The 20944-nt window shown below is 35.6% G+C and overlaps 1 protein-coding gene across 1 annotated transcript; it reads left to right on the top strand.

Moving 5' to 3' along the window:
- Positions 1 to 6136: 6136 nt before the first annotated feature.
- LOC141691497 (uncharacterized) lies at positions 6137 to 20591 on the top strand. Its single transcript, XM_074496234.1, has 6 exons — positions 6137 to 6241; positions 6342 to 6377; positions 6512 to 6625; positions 17841 to 19743; positions 19845 to 20409; positions 20501 to 20591. Exons 1-6 carry the CDS (start codon positions 6137 to 6139, stop codon positions 20589 to 20591), a joined length of 2814 nt encoding a protein of 937 aa, XP_074352335.1.
- Positions 20592 to 20944: the final 353 nt, after the last annotated feature.

Genomic DNA, 20944 nt, shown 5'->3' with positions numbered 1-20944 from the left:
TACTCGCCAGCAAAAGAACATGACCTCTACCCCTATACCCCAATACTGCAACAACCTAACAGCCCCTGTAAACAAACATTTAAACGAAATCAGTATTGCAGGGAGTCTGAGAAATCAAGTGCATCAGCAAAACAAGATAAAAAAGCAATTCACTCAACTAATACAACTTATAATGATTATGGAGCCGTTAACTTGACTACATATATTATGTCAGTGTACTAGATGGGCTTGTAATGTAAGCCGAGGTCAAAGCAAAATCATTGTCACAGTCATTTAAGTATTGTAAATCTGTGTTTTTGGTCATCCAAAGCTTAAATAAGAATAAATAAACTTCGACTATTTAGCAAAAAAAGAGAATGAACTTTGACTTAAAATTAACAGCAAACTAAATTTAGAGAAATATTGAATCGTGAAAAATATAAGTTGTCGATGATTCGGCCACTATCGCTTGATGGTTGTGGTGTTGCATAGCAAACCAAAATTGAACCAAATTTGTAATCAAGATCGATTCGTAAAGATAATTTAACTGCCGAATTATAATGCTACTTGAACGGCTGGACCATTTGATACTTCCTGTTCAGACTTTAACGAGTAAAAAGATACATGACCAGCTCTACTGTTAGGGGATTAATAAAATAGTCCATTCATGAAACCTATTTTACTGACCATCATGTATCTATAATGAGATCTAGCACAAATTAAATCGTCTAGGCAGGCAGGCACAATATTGTATACATAACATCCAAAATAAGAGTGAAAGTGACACAAGAAATTTCCCAAATTCTATTGATGCTTAAAAATAAATGATTACTTGATAGTGTTGTCGGAGAATTCCGAGTTGTCGGTTCTTAATTGGGAGCTGGCAGATAACTCAGAGTTGTTGATCCTGGAAAGGAAAAAAGATTAAAATAAATATACCTTCCCGCATCTGCGTGAAACATACTTGAAAAGGAAGCAGGTGATATTCACACAAATTAGTCTAATACTGTAGTTTAAAAAATTAAGGCTATAACATGAGTTGCACTGCTTTCATCCAAAAGTGCAATCTCTAACAGAACTATGGCATGAGCTACTAATCCATTCCATCCATTCCATAACAGTAAAACTTTAAATACACTCGGCTGAATTACAATTCAAGTACTCCATCTACTTCTTCATGTTGGTAGCTTTGAACCTCTGCCCTTTTTAATTTTTAGTCTAAAAGATGTAACAAATAACTATTAGGAAAACATAATCCTACATTCTTATTTACAACAAAGGTTTTAGAAACACCGTAAAAGAACATAAGAGAGCGATTTGCACCAGTTTCAAATTAGTACATAAGCACAAGCATCATAGTGGTGAAACAAAAGGCACTTTTACCCTATCAAGGCAAAAAAAAAATATACGTGGTTGAAATCCCCAATATAGTAGATCATTACAACCAAAAGGTTATATCCACCTGTTGTCATTCAATTATAAGGATTATGAAAAGACACATTATGTGTTTGTAGAAGAGTAATACTATTTTTCAGAAGACACATTATGTGTTGTAGTTAAATTGATATACTACTCGAGGAATGAGTCATGTCAACGGAATGAATATAAATAATTGATTAAACAAATATTAAAATTTAAAAATTATATTTTTAAGATTCGCACATGTGAGTGAGGATTGAGAAAAGTACATCCATGTTTGCGTTTAGTCAGTCTCCTGGACGTATTACACACATTTGGAATTGGACAGGTATAACAGAGACTGTTTGTCATAGCTACAAACCTAAATTATTATCTTACATAGTTCACGTAGTGTTCTGTTTCTAGCCTCATATTTATTCTATCTCCAGTGCCGCACACTGGAGAGAAGTGTGGATGCCACAAGAAAACCTGCTAAGAAATAGAATAGAAAGGATAACTTGAGATATACATGCTTTAGGTAATGAGTATTACCATATAGTACTATTCTAGGCAGCTTAATTATATAAACAAGCAAAGGAAATATTTTCACTAATTCACATCATTTAAATTCGAATGAATTTTTGTAATCAAGAAATTTAAAAATAAAATCAACAAGAACATATAGCAACAATGTTGCTCAAAAGATTGTGATGTTGCTCATTTTATCTTACATTCACAAGCTAATTAAAAGAAATTGTTGGAGTGGCAGAAGATAAACCTGGCAAAGTTGTATCTGGTCAGTAGCTTAGAGTAATTTTAGAGTAATTTTATAACTCCTAACTTTATGAATAATTAAAGTGAAGGCTAAAGATCTATCACATTACTAGCAGTATTGCTGATCTTTGACTTCCGCGTATCTTGCCATATGATCAAAGTTTGAGTCGTTCACTTGACATGAAAAGTTTGGCCACCAAATAGCAAAACAATAGACTCTTGGACAAACTTAATTCATATTGGAATAAGAAAATTTTTAAAAAAATTCGTCAGTGTGTACAGAATTCAAAAGATAAAAAATTATGTGAAACAACAATAACATGTGATGCCAAATATTTACTCAGAAAACCCCTTGACATCCCCTATACATCAGAATATCTAGAGAATAACAAATAAATGAAAATGAACTCTTGATCCCTAAATTTATCTTGTAAATTTATGGTTTTCTAAAGAAAACAATAAAGATTCAAATAGTATTCCTTCTATTAAACCAAAATTAGCATTCATAGTATAAATAGAGAAATAAACTCACCTTCTTTTTGAACAATTCCCCAGGCCTTACCGTGCTTTCCCTCCTGCAACCAAAATTACCAAAAGAGAAACAATCATCAAACACACACTTTTACTATTTGTACCTGTTATTAGTAATTTTAAATACCACAAAAAAATAAGCACGTAGACCCAACAATAATCACAAAATGTACTTCCCACAATTTTCATTTCCGTAAAATTAATCCAGAACAGCCAAATCAAAAGGAAACAGAACATAACAATCAGTCCTGCTAAAACCCCCTAAACACACACACACATATATATTAAACATCAAACATAATATACACAAATAATACACACAGTGTATATATAAACCTTGAAAAAAGAGCAAAAACCCATAAACCCATAAACCAAAATGCTTGCTTTAAAAGTAAATAATGTAGGAGAGAGAGGGGGCGGGGAGAGAGAGAGAGATTTAGGGCGCTTACAATTAACTACCTGATAACAGGCCAACGCCTCTTAATATCAAGAAACTATTTAGGGCGCTGACAATTAGCTCTACCAAGCATAAACTATGAGCATACCAGACTAAATATTAAATTGAACAAGAAGAAAACCCCAAATTTGTGAAGAAAATGACTGCTAGAACTCTAATTATAAACTCCATTACTGACCTCGTTTGAGAAGAAAGCCAAATTACTAGAACCTATCTTCAAGCTCCCAATTACAATCTTCAAGCTGTGACCCCGATCGAGAAGAAAGCTCAATTTCTTCTCGAATCTATCAACCCTGGCTAAGAGATTGTGAGAGTGTTTTCTCGTTTGAGAGTGTATATTCATGAGTGTATAAGTAAAAGTGTCTTTTATTTACAAAATAAAATGAGCTTGTCAAAATTTTAATATTAGGCCGCTTAAAATTTGGTCAAAATTTGGTCTGTCATTACATGCCGCCTAAATATTAGATGTATGGTAACACTAATTGTAATATCAATACTAACACTATATTTTGTGTTACAATAGCCATTTTATCATGTTTATGGTAACATCGACAATCCTCTCTTGTAACACAAAAAAAAAATGTTTCGTCAGATTAAATTTTAGTGATTTAAGGTAACATTTTTGCTTGTAACACCAAAAAACGTGTTGCTAAAGGTCAAATATGGTGTTTTGGATGTGGAACACTACTGTATACCAAGCAACAAACAAGACCCTCACTCTCTCCATTAAAGCTAAAGAACATTGCATTAACAGTGACATTATCAAAGCATGCTTTAAAATTCCTGATAACACTACTACTAAGCCACACACATATGCTAATATAGTTAATTTGCTTAATTCTATGGGCTATGCACTTCCTACCACTAAGTTAAGTGAAATTAGGAGGCTAGGTCATTGGAAAGAGTGGATTTATTTGTGTGATGCAGTTACCAAGGTGTAATCCGGTAAAATAAGTAACTTTGATTCTATCAACACTACAATTCTTAACATGCTTTACATGCTTCTTACTGATAAGTACTACAATTTCAATGATGCCATCATGTTTGAGTTAGGATACAAGTTAGGAGAAATCAAAAAGAGATCTAAAAATATTTATTATGCCGGATTCTTCATGATTATTGCTAACCATGTTTGTGAAAATTTTGTAATTAAGAACCCAACCAACAAACTGAATTGTTGGGTTCAAGAAAAAAGAGTGATTGCAGAATTAAACAGGGCTGATCACCACAAAGAGTTGCCCCTTGTCTATATGCCTATCATGGAATTGCCTCAGGTAAGTGAGGTAAACATCTCTGTCTCTACTACAACTTCTCAATCACCTATTTCTTTGCCTTTAATTGTGGCAATGAAATCTATGAATGTGACCAAACAGATGCCTACCCAAGCCACAAAACCTAAATCTTCTATATCCAAGTCAAAGAAACCACACTCTGGTGTCTCTCAACTAGTTTCAAAATCCACCAAAACCAAGGAGGGGAGTGTGAAGGGTGGTAAGATAGGTGAGGGACATAGTGAAAATATAAGAAGCCCTAAGAATAAGGTTAGAGAGGTGAGTAAATCCCAGCCTAGCAACACTGCAGTTTCCCAACAAACTGTGGTGATTATTAAGGATAATAGCTCATTGCTAGTTGCATCCTCCCAAAAGGATGTGTCTATTGAACAAAGCTCTCAGCCAATAGCACAGACCAAGAGGGTAAGGGACACAAGCTCACCCCAAACTTATGCCAGAAAGAAGAAATCCAAACACACTAGGGATGCACAGGGATCATACACAGTGTAAACTGCACCTAAAGACTCAGTCACTGTACCATTTCAAATTCAGTTTGATGTGACTCTAATAAATGTGGAGTCACAACCAAAATCTTTAATAATAGAAGCACTACACACACAAAACTCTCCCACCAACTCTCTAGATGTGGATATGATCAATACATCAATCCCTGATTCTCCTTCTTTAACTCTGTTGGAGAAGCGAAAATTTAATTCAAGTGAGCTTCATATTTTAGATGATTTGTTGGCTCACTTGTCAATTCTTTCAGGAACTGTTGAGACTTCTGTGCTAAAATTATCATCAATCTGCACAGAATCCATAATAGTTTCCACTCCAAACTCTATCATTTCACCTATACCGGTGGATATTGTTCATCCGTCGGTTAGTGATTGTATCCCAACAGATATACATAACAGCAGTCATCCAGTCGGTTACTCCAACTACTATCCCGACGGATGTTCTTCATCTGTTGGTACTCACTACATAAGCTGAATTTTCAAAAATTGTTTCAAGTGTAGATGAGTTAGTGGTTGTAAAATCACTCCTTCATTTGAGGGAAGGGAGTGAACAAAGTGAGAGGCTGAGTTGCTCTCAGGCAAAAGGAGAGGAAATGAGAGAAACAATGCAGACTATTTCTTCCAGTCTGGAAAAAATGAGTGAGGGGAGTTCCACCTTAGTAGATGAAGGTGGGGGTGTGAGGGTGGTGAGCCAAGGGTAGCCCTTGATGCAAGAACAGAGAGAAATTAAGAGAAAAGCAAGTACATCAGAATGGGAAGAGCCCATTGTAAGTGAGTTAATGGATGTCAATGAGGCTGAAAAGAAATAACTAATTCAGCAAGAATTTCAAGTTATCTTAGATTCTGTTTCTTATGAAGCTGAGGCACTTACTCACCCAGTGGCAGCATATCAAGCTCTAGATGCACAAGACAATATGGCTGCAGAAAGAATGCTAAATCCAGCAGAAAAAGAATCCAAGTGAAAAGGAGATGCCAGTTCCAAGTGGCAAAGAGAAAGCAAGTAGCAAGGTATAATTTTGGTTATGTCCATTTCATAATATCACATGGTATAATACACATTTTTGAGTTTATAATTTGTGGCTTTAATGCAGGCCATGGTTGTAAATTATTAATTGAAGAGAAGGGTCAGAGCCGAAGAAAATCAGAGAGAAAGAGAAAAGCTGAAACTGAAGGAGAAGGCAGCTGAGTTGGTCGAAGCTACATAATCCATGAAGAAATTAAGAAAAAAGGTTGTAGATGTTTGGTCTGATCTGAAATTGGAATTTGATAGGCCGGATGTTTGTGGACATGACAGTTTAAGTGAAAAGGAAGACGTACATGTTATTCTTTCCAGTGTATGACATTGTTATTTTTCAAAATAATATCATAAGATCGCTTCGCTTTTGTGTTTTGACCGTATTTTTAATTTTATAGCGTAAAAGGAGAGTTGAGAAGGGAAATGATGTCACGGTCAGACGAACGATACGTTCATTAGTTAATAATGCTCAAAAGCTACATTTCTAAATTTATTGAACTTCAAGTTTTTTTCCCCTGACTTCTGGACTGTAGTTTGAGGTTATCTATTTTTTTTGTTTTTTTTCAAGGCTACTGATGGGGTGGAATCACCACCTACGTCCTTAAAACCAATTGGCCGCCATCCATCCCCTCCACTACCTCCACCCCCTCCACTACCTATTGATCTCACCAACCTAGAAACGGTTCCTAACAACCAAGGAATTGGTACCATGGATGCATACTTGGAAATTCAAAAATAGAAAAGGGAAATGCAAAACACACATGACAAGCAGGCTGTGACAACTAATTCGGAGGCCCATCATCAGATATTTGCACCCCTGACGGGGATATTGGAGACAGGTAACTTATTGTCATTTTAAATAATGGTTTCACTCAAGATGAATCCACTAATTTGTGTCTACTTTCATATATGTAAAAGTAGTACTAAAATTCAAACGGTTAGAGGACCTACAAAGATGAATCATGTCTTCACACGAAAGCTCGAAGATAGGCCAATTATTTGCTTAAATTCTGAAATTCAACCTTACTCAAAGAAAGATGAAGTAGTTAATGAATTGAGCAGATTCTTAGGGACGATAACAAGGTTATATATTCCACTGAATTTTTTTTATTCAATTTTCACTATATTTTTAAATTGAACTAGTTATTTATTGTTTAGTATATACATAATTAACATTTTTAATCAATTATTTCACTAGACAAAGTACATTATTCTAGAGGAAGGGAAAGATTGGGTATTGAAGACGCTAGATGACAACTGGAGGGTATATAAAATCTGTGTTAAGTCACGATGCTTCAAAACATGGTTGATGTATCAATCATTTAAATAAGAGAACACGATCTTTTGATGTTTGTATATACAGTTGTAACATGTTATTGAGTACTTGTAAGACTTCTTGCAAGCATGGGTTTTGTTGGATATGCCTAGGACCATGGAAAACACATGATCCTAATGCGGGTAACGGTTATTAGGAGACTTTGAGGAGAGGAGAATGAAAAGTTGTTCGGCTTAGAGCATCAGATCAGAAATACATCTAGAGATATGCTCCGTATTATGAAAAGCGGGCTACAAATTAAGAGTCAAAAGAGAAAGCATTAGCACATCTAAGCGAGATAAAAAATAAGAAACTAATAAGAACCTCAAGAAAAAGCAATGTCAGCGAGGAGAACACCTAAGCTCTTGGGAGCAGATTGTTGAATGAAGGCGAGTGTTAAAATGGACTTATGTTTATGGATATTATATGCCACTATAAGCATATAAGAAAACAGAACTATTTGAGTAACTACAAGGTGAAGCTGAGGTGGCTTTACAAAGTCTCCATGATTACGCAGAGTATAAGCTGCAAAAATAGTTTAGGGATAAGGCTAGCTCAGAAGAATTTAATAAAGTTTTCATAAGGAGCTTACAAATTTAACTTAGGTAACTAGAAGATATTTTTTTGAACTTTCTCAAAGGATTAGAAAATGGGCTATCTGAAGTTGATGCTACTCCAGTGAAAGAAAAGCATGTCCAATTGACAGATGCCTGCCCGTGTCAATATTGTACTTCTCTGAATGATGGTGACCATAACATGTTCTAAGGGTGCTAGGTGTGCAATGGGGGCTTGAACAGAGACACCATTCAAGAATTTTGAGGTAAGAGTTTCGTCAAGGCAACGAGATAAAAAAATTTCTTAATTTTCAAGTCAGCTTAATTTAAGAGATTTAGTAAGTAGTTGCTATTGTTTTGGTTGCAAGTGAACTGGTTTTTATTTTACCTTAAATTTCATATCACATAGATTTTATTTTCCTTATTTTAGACAATTTCTATGTTTTAGCATTTGTTTGATTGGAAGGTGAATGTAGTAGAATTTATATTAAGTCTTTTAAGTCTTCTACATCTCATATGAAAGTGGATAACTACTTATAGACTTATAGTATTATGTTATAAGTTGGGCAATGAAAAACAAATTAAAATAGTCGGGAAAATGGGGAATTCTGAAAATTGAACTTGGAACCTCTCACGCCCTAAGCGAGAATCATATAATTAGACCAAATTTCATCATGGGTGCAAACCAAAAAATAGTTTAGAACATCTCTATCACCCCCCAAAAGTGGAACAAGTAATATAAAAAGATTTAAAGAATTCCATTGCCTGGTTTTTGTCTGTAATCCAAAAAGTTTCTGTCGGAGAACATTAATGTTGTAGCAAACAACATTATTTTGTTAACAAACACTTGTCTAGTTGTCTCTCCTATTTTGAAGTATTGATTATGGTTTCTCTTATAATTCAATGGAATTGCACTTACCTCATACCTCTTTGTTTATAACTGTTGGCTCTAGCCTGGGGGTCAAGCGTATTAGAATCTATAATATTATTGTAAATTACAATTGAATATAGACATTAAGAAATTGATTTTTAATGAGGAACCGAACAGCTGCAAACGTCCATCACATCTCGAACCACAAATAGATTAAGCTACCAATCCACTTTGAACATGTCCATTTAATATAAACAAAAACATCCTTAGACTACAAATGTCCAATTCCCTGCTCACAATTCAAATTATTATACATGTAAATGGTGACATATTATTATTACATATTTGTATAGTCTTAAATGGAATCCATCAATTTTTTATTTTTTTATTATTAAATTTCATATCCAGAATCTCGAGAAAACGCATACATAATTCAAAGCAGAAAGGAATATACGGGAGGGCGTTAATCAAAGTTAAGAAACTATAAACATAATGTTATACAATATATGCATTTAGTCACATATATGTGCTTCTTTGGTGTCTTAACCAATTTTTTAAGAGAATATTGTACACAGACCATAAGTATAAATTGTTATTGGTTACATCACAACACTTGCAAATAAATCTCAGCATTCCCTATAATTTCAAGTTACCTCCTTTATTCATCGTATCATTATTCATTTTGCTAAGAGAAGAGCATCAAATGAATTTAATTGAAATAAATTTCTAAATTACAAGTTATTATATTTATCGGGTTTACTTAGAGGCATATCACCATCATGAAGTAGAAACTTCAATCCTCTACTGCTCCCAGTGTTATTTAGTATCAGACACCCCAATTCAGTCTATTATGTTGACGTGTGAATAAATAATTTCAAAAATTCTCATTGGCATGTAGTCATAATAAACTAGCATTTAAGTCAAAATAAACTCATTATCTGGTAGTCCACGATTACATGTCAAATAAAAATTTATAACACTACACTATATGTTGCCTATAGTAACGCTCATTTCAAAATTTGACCCTAAATTGTTGCTATTTGTTAAGTATTTTTGACAAATGTATAGCTATTGTAATGTTTTTAAAAATTGTTACAAAAGAGTACATTTTTGGCAAATAAATTAACACTTTGCAACAAATATGAACAACCGTTGCATAGCAATTCAAGTTTTGGGCCCAAAAATTTCTCAGGTCTTTGAAAAGAAGCAGGCTTTCCTATTATTTTTGCCCGGGCTTTCCAAAACTAGGCAACCAAATGTAAAGTTACTAAAAAATTTCTATTACATTATTTGTTTAAGTTAAAACACTCACAGCCACACAAATATACACTCACAATCTTGGAGATTTAGAGGCGACAAAGGTGATTCACGGGCTTTCCTTGAAGGCTCGAAGATTGAATCTCAAGAAACACTGAAGCTCAGAGATTGAAGCTGGAGAAATAATAAAGTTTGGAGATTGAAGCTGAAGCTCAAAGAGAACTCAATATCGGACACTAATCAAGCTCGAAGGTAAGAACTGAACTTTAAAATTAGGGCTTTGATAGTGAGGTTATTGATGCTTTTAAATTGGGCATTTTAAAATTAGGGTTTCAATTGTGATGTTGAAACTTTTAAATTGGGAATTTTAAAATTAGGGTTTTGATTGTGATTTTCTCCAAGATTTAAAAATTATGCTGAAAATATGATTGTGCTCTATTAAATTAGGGCACAGCTTGTATGATTATGTTTATAAACATCAACTGTGATTTTTTTTAATTTGGTTGCTCTGCTTTTATTTGGGATTTTTAAATTTGTATGCTCTATTATTTTTTGTTTTGTGCATATGTTTGTATTGAGATAGTTAATGATTTTAGCATGTACAAAGTCCTTATGTGTTTCGTTTTCAGTTATGCATTAATCACTCACCTAGCTGTCAATGTCGCTAGTCTACTCCTTTATTTTTACACCTCTATCTTTATTTATATTTTTTGTTTGCTTCCTTTTGTAAATACTAGGTTTGTAATCTTGTGAAAATGAATTCGATTTTACTGCCAAAGCACAATGAGGTTTATAGGAATGGTACCACATATTTTATTAGAAATGCCTTTGATAATTTCACTGTAGGAAATGAATTACGATGTCCTTGCAAAGATTGTAGTAATCGTTTCTGGTTCTCTTGAGATAACATATTTGAACATCTCATGTTTAATGGTCCTTGTCCGTCATTTGTTAATTGGATATTTAAAGTGTCAACCGATAAGTTTAGAAATCCTAAAGATGTAGAGATGGATCGTGATATGTGTACAGGCCTAGGTGATGATTTTGATGAAATGATTCGTAATAAAGGTAGGGCTAGAAACGGAATAAATAAAGCTGCGACAGATTTTTATAAGGTTGTCGAGGAAAGAAAATAACCTCTATTTCCCGGGTCTGAAAAATTCACGCGTTTAGGTTTCATAGTCAGACTTTATTAATTAAAGTGTAGTCATGGTTTTACCGAGGCAGAGTTTAGCGGTTTCCTACATCTGTTAAGAAAAGCTTTCCCCGATGTGAACCTGCCTTCTTCGTTTAGTGTTGCCAAAAAAATGATTAGAGATTTAGGCCTTGATTATGAAAAGATACATGTTTGTCCAAACGATTGCATGTTATATTGGGCTGATAATAAGAATGAAAATCATTGTAAATTTTGTGGAGTGTCACAGTAGGTAGTCCCTAAGAAAGATAGTAATGCACATTTTTCTACTAACTTAGAAGAAAAAAGTGCTAAGATTCCTGCAAAAGTCTTGAGACACTTTTCATTGAAATCAAGGTTGCAACGGCTGTTTATGTATAAATAATATTCTGAACTCAACAAGTGGCATGCAATGGGACTGAACAAAAGATGGAAAGTTAAGACATCCAGCGGATTAGAGGGCTGGAAGTGAATGGATGCTAGTCATCCAGAATTTGCAGCAGAGATTTGAGATGTTCATTTAGGTTTGGTCGTAGATGGTGTTAATCCCTACCGATCAATGAACATAAGTCACAGCACTTGGCCAGTTGTTCTGGTCAATTATAATCTTCCTCCTTGGTTGGTTATGAAACCTATAAATTTAATTTTATCGACACTAATCCCTGGTCCCGAGTACCCTAGTATAGACATAGATGTCAATATGCAGCCATTAGATGCAGAGTTAAAAGAATTATGGGACGTAGGTTTAGAAACTTATGATGTCTTTACTGAAAAGACATTTATGTTGTACGCGAGTATGCTATGGACCATTAGTGATTTTCCAGGGTATGCACTTTTATCGGGGTGAAGCACCAAGGGTAAATTAGGTTGTCCCAATTGTCACTACTGCACTTCTTCATTCTATCTGAAACATAGTCAAAAAATTTGTTACATGAACCACTAAAAGTTCCTTCCACCTGTCCACAAGCATAGATCTGATTGTAGAAGATTCAATGGTTTGGTTGAAATAGATGTTCCTCCACCTCCAATATCTGGAATGGGAGCGAACAACTGCTATTTCAATATGAAAATTATTTTGGGAAGCGAGATTCAAAAAAAAGGAAAAGGGAGACAGGTTGTCCGTTTCAAAAAGATGTCCATATTTTTCTAGTTACCATATTGGAGGGAATACTTGGTTAGGCACAATTTAGATGTCATGCACATAGAAAAAAATATATGTGATAAAATATTAGGAAATTTGTTGAATATTGGGGGAAGGACGAAAGATCATCTCAGCGCTCGAAAAGTTCTACAAGAAATGGGTATTCGTAAGGTTCTTCACCCTGTCAGAATTGGTGATGGCAATCAATATGAAATCAGGGCTGCAATTTTTGACATGACGAAAAAAGAAAAGGAACTATTCAGCTCTGTTTTCTAGAAATCTAAACTTCCACATGGAACAGCGTCTAATATTAGTCGTTGCGTGCAAATTGGTGAAAGGAAGATATTTGGGTATAAAAGTCATGATGCATAATTTATGCTTCAATATTTACTCCAATTTGCTGTTGTAAAGACCTCAAAACCAGAGGTAGCAGTGACTTTAATGAGATTGAGCGCTTTTTCAGGGGGTTATGCGGCAAAGTGATTGAGATGGATGATATTTCGAAAATGCAAGAAGAAATAATTGAAATTCTTTATCAATTAAAAACTATTTTTCCACCTACCTTTTTTGATATCATGGTTCACCTTCCAGTCCATTTGTATAAGGAACTGGAATTTGGAGGACCAGTGCACCTTAGATGGATGTTCAGAATCGAATGATACTTGAGCAAATTAAAATCGTATGTCCGCAATAGGAGTAAATCGGAGGGGTCTATTGCTGAAGGGTATGTGGTAGAAGCGTGTGTCATATTTTGTTCTAGATTTCTACGTGATGTTATCAAAACTAAGATTGATCTGAAGATAAATATTGGATACTCGATTGGGTCTGGAAGAAATAGAGATGGTAAATCTATAGAGTTGGCAGAAAAGGTTTGGATTAAGATTCATCGGTACGTGCTTTTCAACTTTGGAAACACCGATATTGAAAAGCTGATTGGGTACATTATTGTGTATATTCCTTGTATTTATTCAATTTAATAGGGTAGTTTAAAATAGTACTATGTAGCACTGATATTAATGTATAAATTTTAGGGAACATCATATCTTACTTGAAAGTCGTGGAAAGTCAAAGAGGTACGCAAGAGAAAGATCACATACAATAGAATTTCACTACTAGTTAAAATATGAGGTACAAAAAATTAATGAACCTTCATCAGAATTATTAAATTTGGCAAGGGGCCCTAAATGAGCAGCTAAGAAGTATATTATCTATCTCATAAATGGGTTCAGATTCCACACGAAGAAAAGAGATGCGAACAGTACTACACAAAATAGTGGTGTCATTTTGACAGCCCTAATCTACGCCATAGATGGGCAAATAAGACACTTTTCTAATGTAATTCCTGTTTTGCGTTACATTAGACAGACTTTTTTGACCTATTGTAACACTAACAAAATAGCAGTTACTTTACATGTAAAGTTACTGTTACGTTAGAGGGCTTGTGTTGCAGTAGAAAGCTAATGTTACAATAGTGCTGACATGACATAACGCTTTGCTTTATCATTATAATAATATTTAATTAATTTATTATTTTTTTGGGCCCCACAGTGTACACGTCAGCAAAAGTGGGTCCCACATGTGGGCCCCACTAAAACTTGTTCCACAAAGTGGGTCCCACACTAACAGGTGGACCCCCCATGTGGGCCCACACTGCCACGTGGCACTGCCACGTCAGCAAAGCGTTACGTTAACTTTTCTGTTATAACGCTACTGTTACATTTGCTCAACCCTGCCACGTGTGCACCGCCACGTCATCAAATAATTAATTATTTAATTATTTAATAAATAATTAATTAAAAAATTAAATAAATAATAATTAAATAAATGAATAATGGAGAAGTGGGCCCCACATGTGGGATCCCCTTGTGGGCCCCACATGTGGGCTGCACTTGTGGGCCCCACATGTGGGCTGCACTTGTGGGCCCCACATGTGGGCCCCATATTAAACAACTATTTAATTATTTAATAAATAATTATTTAAATAATTAAATAAATAATAATTAAATAAATAAATAATAAAGAAGTGGGCTCCACTTGTGGGCCCCACATTTAGGCCCCACATTATCCAATTATTTAATTATTTAATAAATAATTATTTAAATAATTAAATAAATAATAGGAGAAGTGGGCCCCACATGTGGACTCCCCTTGTGGGCCCCACATGTGGGCTCCCCTTGTGGGCCCCGCATGTGGGCTCCATTTGTGGCCCCACATGCGGGCCCCATATTAAACAATTATTTAATTATTTAATAAATAATTATTTAAATAATTAAATAAATAATAATTAAATAAATAATAATTAAATAAATAATAATTAAATAAATAAATAATAAAGAAGTGGGCTCCACTTGTGGGCCACACATTATCCAATTATTTAATTATTTAATAAATAATTATTTAAATAATTAAATATATAAATAATGGAAAGGTAAGCCCACATATGGGCTCCACTTGTGGGCCCCACATTTGGGCTCCACTTGTGGGCCCCACATGTGGGCCCCACATTATCCATTTATTTAATTATTTAATAAACAATTAAATAAATAAATAAATAAATAAATAATCAAAAAATATAATGCCCGGATCGTGGTCGGATCGTAATAGGGTTCATATGTCAGGATATGATTCATTTAACGGTTCGACCCACATATCCGTCGTTCGATTTTTTTAATCGGTTTTCTCGACGATCCAACCGTACGGATGTTATTAAACTGCCTTCCTAACATTGGGAAAAAATAATCAAAAAATATAATGCCCGGATCGTGGTCGGATCGTAATAGGGTTCATATGTCAGGATATAATTCATTTGACAGTTCGACCCACATATCCGTCGTTCGATTTTTTTAATCGGTTTTCTCGACGATCCAACCGTACGGATGTTATTAAACTGCCTTCCTAACATTGGGAAAAAATAATCAAAAAATATAATGCCCGGATCGTGGTCGGATCGTAATAGGGTTCATATGTCAGGATATGATTCATTTAACGGTTCGACCCACATATCCGTCGTTCGATTTTTTTAATCGGTTTTCTCGACGATCCAACCGTACGGATGTTATTAAACTGCCTTCCTAACATTGGGAAAAAATAATCAAAAAATATAATGCCCGGATCATGGTCGGATCGTAATAGGGTTCACATGTCAGGATAGGATTCATTTAACGGTTCGACCCACATATCCGTCGTTCGATTTTTTTAATCGGTTTTCTCGACTGATCCAACCGTACGGATGTTATTAAACTGCCTTCCTAACATTGGGAAAAAATAATCAAAAAATATAATGTCGGGATCATGGTCGGAACGTAATAGGGTTCATATGTCAGGATAGGATTCATTTAACGGTTCGACCCACATATCCGTCGTTCGATTTTTTTAATCGGTTTTCTCGACGATCCAACCGTACGGATGTTATTAAACCGCCTTCCTAACATTGGGAAAAAATAATCAAAACATATAATGCCCGGATCATGGTCGGATCGTAATAGGGTTCATATGTAAGGATATGATTCATTTAACGGTTCGACCCACATATCCGTCGTTCGATTTTTTTAATCGGTTTTCTCGACGATCCAACCGTACGTATGTTATTAAACCGCCTTCCTAACATTGGGAAAAAATAATCAAAAAATATGATGCCCGGATCATGGTCGGATTGTAATAGGGTTCATATGTCAGGATAGGATTCATTTAACGGTTCAACCCACATATCCGTCGTTCGATTTGTTTAATCGGTTTTCTCGACGATGCAACCGTACGGATGTTATTAAACTGCCTTCCTAACATTGGGAAAAAATAATCAAAAAATATAATGCCCGGATCATGGTCGGATCGTAATAGGGTTCATATGTCAGGATAGGATTCATTTAACGGTTCGACCCACATATCCGTCGTTCGATTTTTTTAATCGGTTTTCTCGACGATCCAACCGTACGGATGTTATTAAACCGCCTTCCTAACATTGGGAAAAAATAATCAAAAAATATAATGCCCAGATCATGGTCGGATCGTAATAGGGTTCATATGTCAGGATAAGATTCATTTAACGGTTCGACCCACATATCCGTCGTTCGATTTTTTTAATCGGTTTTCTCGACGATCCAACCGTACGGATGTTATTAAATCGCCTTCCTAACATTGGGAAAAAATAATCAAAAAATATAATGCCCGGATCATGGTCGGATCGTAATAGGGTTCATATGTAAGGATATGAACATTTAACGGTTCGACCCACATATCCGTCGTTCGATTTTTTTAATCGGTTTTCTCGACGATCCAACCGTACAGATATTATTAAACCGCCTTCCTAACATTGGGAAAAAATAATCAAAAAATATAATACCCGGATCATGGTCGGATCGGGACATTAAAATATCGTTTTTTCTAAAATTTACGAAAAAATGAAAAAAATGAAAAAATGAAATAAAATGAAAATCATACAAAAGGTGCAGTGAAAATATGGGCGGCGAAATTTCCCCCCAAAAACATCACTCTCTCTCTCTCAGAAACATCACTCTCTCTCGACCTCGCTCACTCACCTCAGCCTCCCACCTCGCTCACTCACTCACCTCTCACCAACACTCCCTAACTCTCACCCATCTCACTCTCCCTAACTCTCACCCATCTCACTCTCCCTAACTCTCACCTCACCTCAGCCGCACTCTCACCTCAGCCTCACCTCAGCCGCTCTCATTTCGGTGGATTCAACAGTAATTAGGTGGTTCTCAGCAACATTTCGGTGGTTCGGGTTCTGTGGAACGGAGTTAGGGCGTGCAATTAGGGTTTCAGAATTTTAGGGTTTCGGTTGGAGCTAGAAATTAGGGTTCAGAGCTGCTTTGTGGTTTCGATTTTGGACCAAGGTAACCTCTAATTGAACTTTATTTTTGATTTTATGTATTTATCCCTGCTTATTTAATATGTTTAATATGTGTCTGTGTTTAATATGTGTAATATGTGTAATACGTTTAGAGTTTGTGTTTAATATGAATGTAATATGTGTTTGTGGTCATCTCCCCCCTCTCTCTGTCTCTCTCTCTCTCTGTCTCTCTGTCTCTCTCTCTCTCTCTCTCTCTCTCTCTGAGTTTTATTGTTTTAGATTCTTGTAATTATGGTTATTGAATTTCTTGATGTGATTACGTGCCGAGATGAATTGATGAAATTATGTTGCTTATTCGCTGTTTTTTGTTATTTAATGTCCAAATGCAAGGCTTAACTCTGTTTGCCATTTGGTTACTGTGTCTTGTTTTTATCATCTCTTAGCAGTACTGGGCCTTCCTTAGTTCCTTGTACAATTAAATAAATATATATTATTCGCATACTTAAGACACTAATCTAATCTCAAACTGATTTTATGTGCTATACAAGTCTTTGACTATTGATCTTTTACATTCTAACATTTATTCACTGTGTGCTATTCAAAAGTTACAGTTGTAAATTGAAGTAAAAAAATTAATAAAAATCAAAGCATGGATAAAAATGGGGAATGAGATGTAGGAAATTATTAGTTTATCTAGTATCACTGGAGTATAGTGCACAGAGAGGATTACACGGGCTTTTTTCGGTAGACTTATAATCTTTTAACTTCGCAGGCTATATTATACAGTGTACTTATGGAAGATGATTATAGTAGCTGGATAGGATTTCCAAAATCTAGTAAAGAATATGTACGAGGGATAAAGGCATTTATGGAAAATTCATTTCCAATTCATGCTAAAGGAGAAGAAATGAAGTGCCCTTGCAAAGTATGTGTCAACCGTTATTGGCACACTCAAACAGTTATCTATGATCATCTCATATGTAGTGGCCCTTCTCCACTACATATGAAATGGATTTGCGAGGTATCACATACCAAAGTAGACGGTAGTACTGACTTCATGGATTCGGGGACGGGGATGGATTTCGAAGATAATTTAGGTGAAATGTTCAATTGTACGGGTAAAAAGTTTCGAGATTTAGAAAATGACTATGAAAGTCTAACAAATGCAGAGGCTAGAAAGTTTTATGGCCATGTTAGGGAGGGTAAACAACCACTATACCCCGGATCCACTAAATTCTCTCGGTTAAGTTTCCTGATCAAACTTTATCATTTAAAGTGTGCTCATGGAATTTCTGAGTCTGCCTTTGGGGAATTGCTGGAGTTAATAAGAGACGCCTTTCCTGATGCCCAAATACCTTTGTCTTTGAATGCTGCAAAAAATATGATCAAGGATTTAGGCTTACATTATGAAAAAATACATGCATGCCGAAATAATTGCATGTTGTACTGGGGAGAAAATAAAGACAAAGAAAAATACGATAATTGTGGTGTTTCTAGGTGGGTGTTACCGGAAAAAAAAGGCAATGATGCTAGTGATCCGGGGCAGGTTATACACAAAGTGCTAGCTAATGTGATGAGGTACTTCCCTCTAAAGCCGAGATTGCAGAGGTTATACATGTGCAAGGAATATTCGAAACTAATGAAATGGCACGATATGGGACGTCAACAGGATGGAAAAGTAAGACATCCGGCTGATACAGAGGCTTGGAAGACGATAGATGCTGACTATCCTAATTTTTCATTAGAAAATCGGAATGTTAGTTTAGGAGTAGCCTCAGATGGATTCAACCCCTATCGTTCAATGAACCTAAGTCACAGTACCTGGCCAATTGTATTGGTCAATTACAACCTCCCACCTTGGCTATGCATGAAACAAGCAAATCTAATTCTTTCGACACTAATATCTGGTCCAGATTCACCAAAGAATAGTATTGATGTGTTCATGCAACCTTTAATTGCCGAGTTAAAAGAATTATGGGAGGTCGGCGTTAATACTTATGATGCCTTGGCTGATGAAGATTTTAATTTATGTGCTAGAGTGCTATGGACTATTAGCGATTTCCCGGGATATGCTATGTTGTCCAGCTGGAGCACAAAAGGCAAACTAGGGTGTCCTGTCTGCCATTATGAAACTTCATCACTTTATTTGAAGCATTGCAAGAAAATGTGCTATATGAACCACCGAAAGTTTCTTCCTTCTGCACACAAGTGGAGAATGGATACTAAAAGGTTTAATGGCGCAATTGAAATGGGGCAGTGTCCTTCAGTTTTAACGGGAACTGACATTGAGGAGTTGTTGTCTGGGTATGTAAACCAATTCGGCCTGCAGAACAAAAAGGCAAAGAGTAAAACTGAGGGCCCTTTTAAAAAGAAGTCAATTTTTTTTGATTTACCTTATTGGAAGCATAATCCACTTCGACATAACCTTGACGCCATGCACATAGAAAAAAATGTTTGCGATAACATATTGGGCACTTTACTCAATATAAGTGGCAAGACAAAAGATCATGTTGACGCTCATAAAGATTTACAAGAAATGGGAATTAGAAAACCCCTCCATCCTGTTCTATCAGAAGATGGAGCACACCATGAAATACGAGCAACAATCTTTGACTTGTCGAACAAAGAGAAGGAGATCGTTTGTTCAGTGTTGGAAAACACTAAACTGCCGTACGGTTGTGCCTCCAACATAGGGCGATATGTGCACACAAAGGAGAGGAAAGTAGTGGGGTATAAGAGCCATGATGCTCATTTCATACTGCACTACTTGTTGCAGTTTGCCATAAAAAAACTACAAAGGCTGAGGTTGCTGTACCTTTGATGAAATTGAGTGCCTGCCTTAGAGCTCTATGGAGCAAGGTTATCGATTTGGAGGAGCTTGAGAAGTTGGAAACTGAAATCGTCGAGGTACTTTGCCAATTTGAGATGATTTTTCCATCAGCTTTCTTCGACATAATGGTGCACTTGCTTGTTCATCTAACTAGAGAAGTTAGACTTGGGGGACCTCAGCACCTTCGAAACATGTTCCCAATAGAGCGTTATCTAGCAAAATTGAAATCATACGTTCGTAATAGAAGTAAGCTGGAAGGTTCTATTGCAGAAGGTTACATAGCTGAAGAATGTGTAACATTTTGTTCAAGATTTTTGGCTGCTGATGAAACAACAAAAAACAACATGTGCTCAACAGTTTTCGAAAGAGTGCCAACACAAGCTGAATATCATATCGGAACGAGAAGAAATAAAGATGGAACTATTATTCATTTGGAAGATGTTGATTGGAAGGCAAGTCATCGCTATGTTTTGTTCAATACTGGTAACAAAGAAGTAGAGAGGCTCCTCGAGTAAGTTTAATAAGCTCTAACGTAAATAATTTTAATTCATAATTCAAGAACTTTTTCTTTTCTGCACTGTTTTAACTTAGTATAATTTTAGGGAACATCAAGCCTTGGTGGACAGCCACGAAAATACGAACAGGTACAAGAGGGCACGAAGACACACGGCAGAATTCTGGGACTGGTTATGAGAAGAGGTTGGGAAAATGGTGGAGGTTTCATCTGACTTGGGGGTGTTTGCGTTGGGGCCTAATCGAACAGCTAGAAGGTTTACTGGTTATGTTGTTAATGGCTATCGATTCCACACAAGTGATAGAGATTCTCGATGCACAACACAAAACAGTGGTGTATATTTGACTGCACAAACAACTAGTTTCTCTATTTCTAGAGACGAGAACCCTATAGTTGGGGATGTCAGCTACTACGGATCGATAGAAGATATCATAGAACTTGATTACTGGGGATTATTTACAGTTGTCCTATTTAAGTGTCATTGGTACCAATAACAAAAAGATCCACACGGTCACATTCGAGTAAATTTCAA

The sequence above is a fragment of the Apium graveolens genome, chromosome 10, assembly GCF_009905375.1.
Source record: "Apium graveolens cultivar Ventura chromosome 10, ASM990537v1, whole genome shotgun sequence".
NCBI lineage: Eukaryota > Viridiplantae > Streptophyta > Magnoliopsida > Apiales > Apiaceae > Apium > Apium graveolens.
The sequence above is the reverse complement of the archived record's forward strand: the minus strand, read 5'-3'. Positions and strand labels throughout refer to the sequence as shown.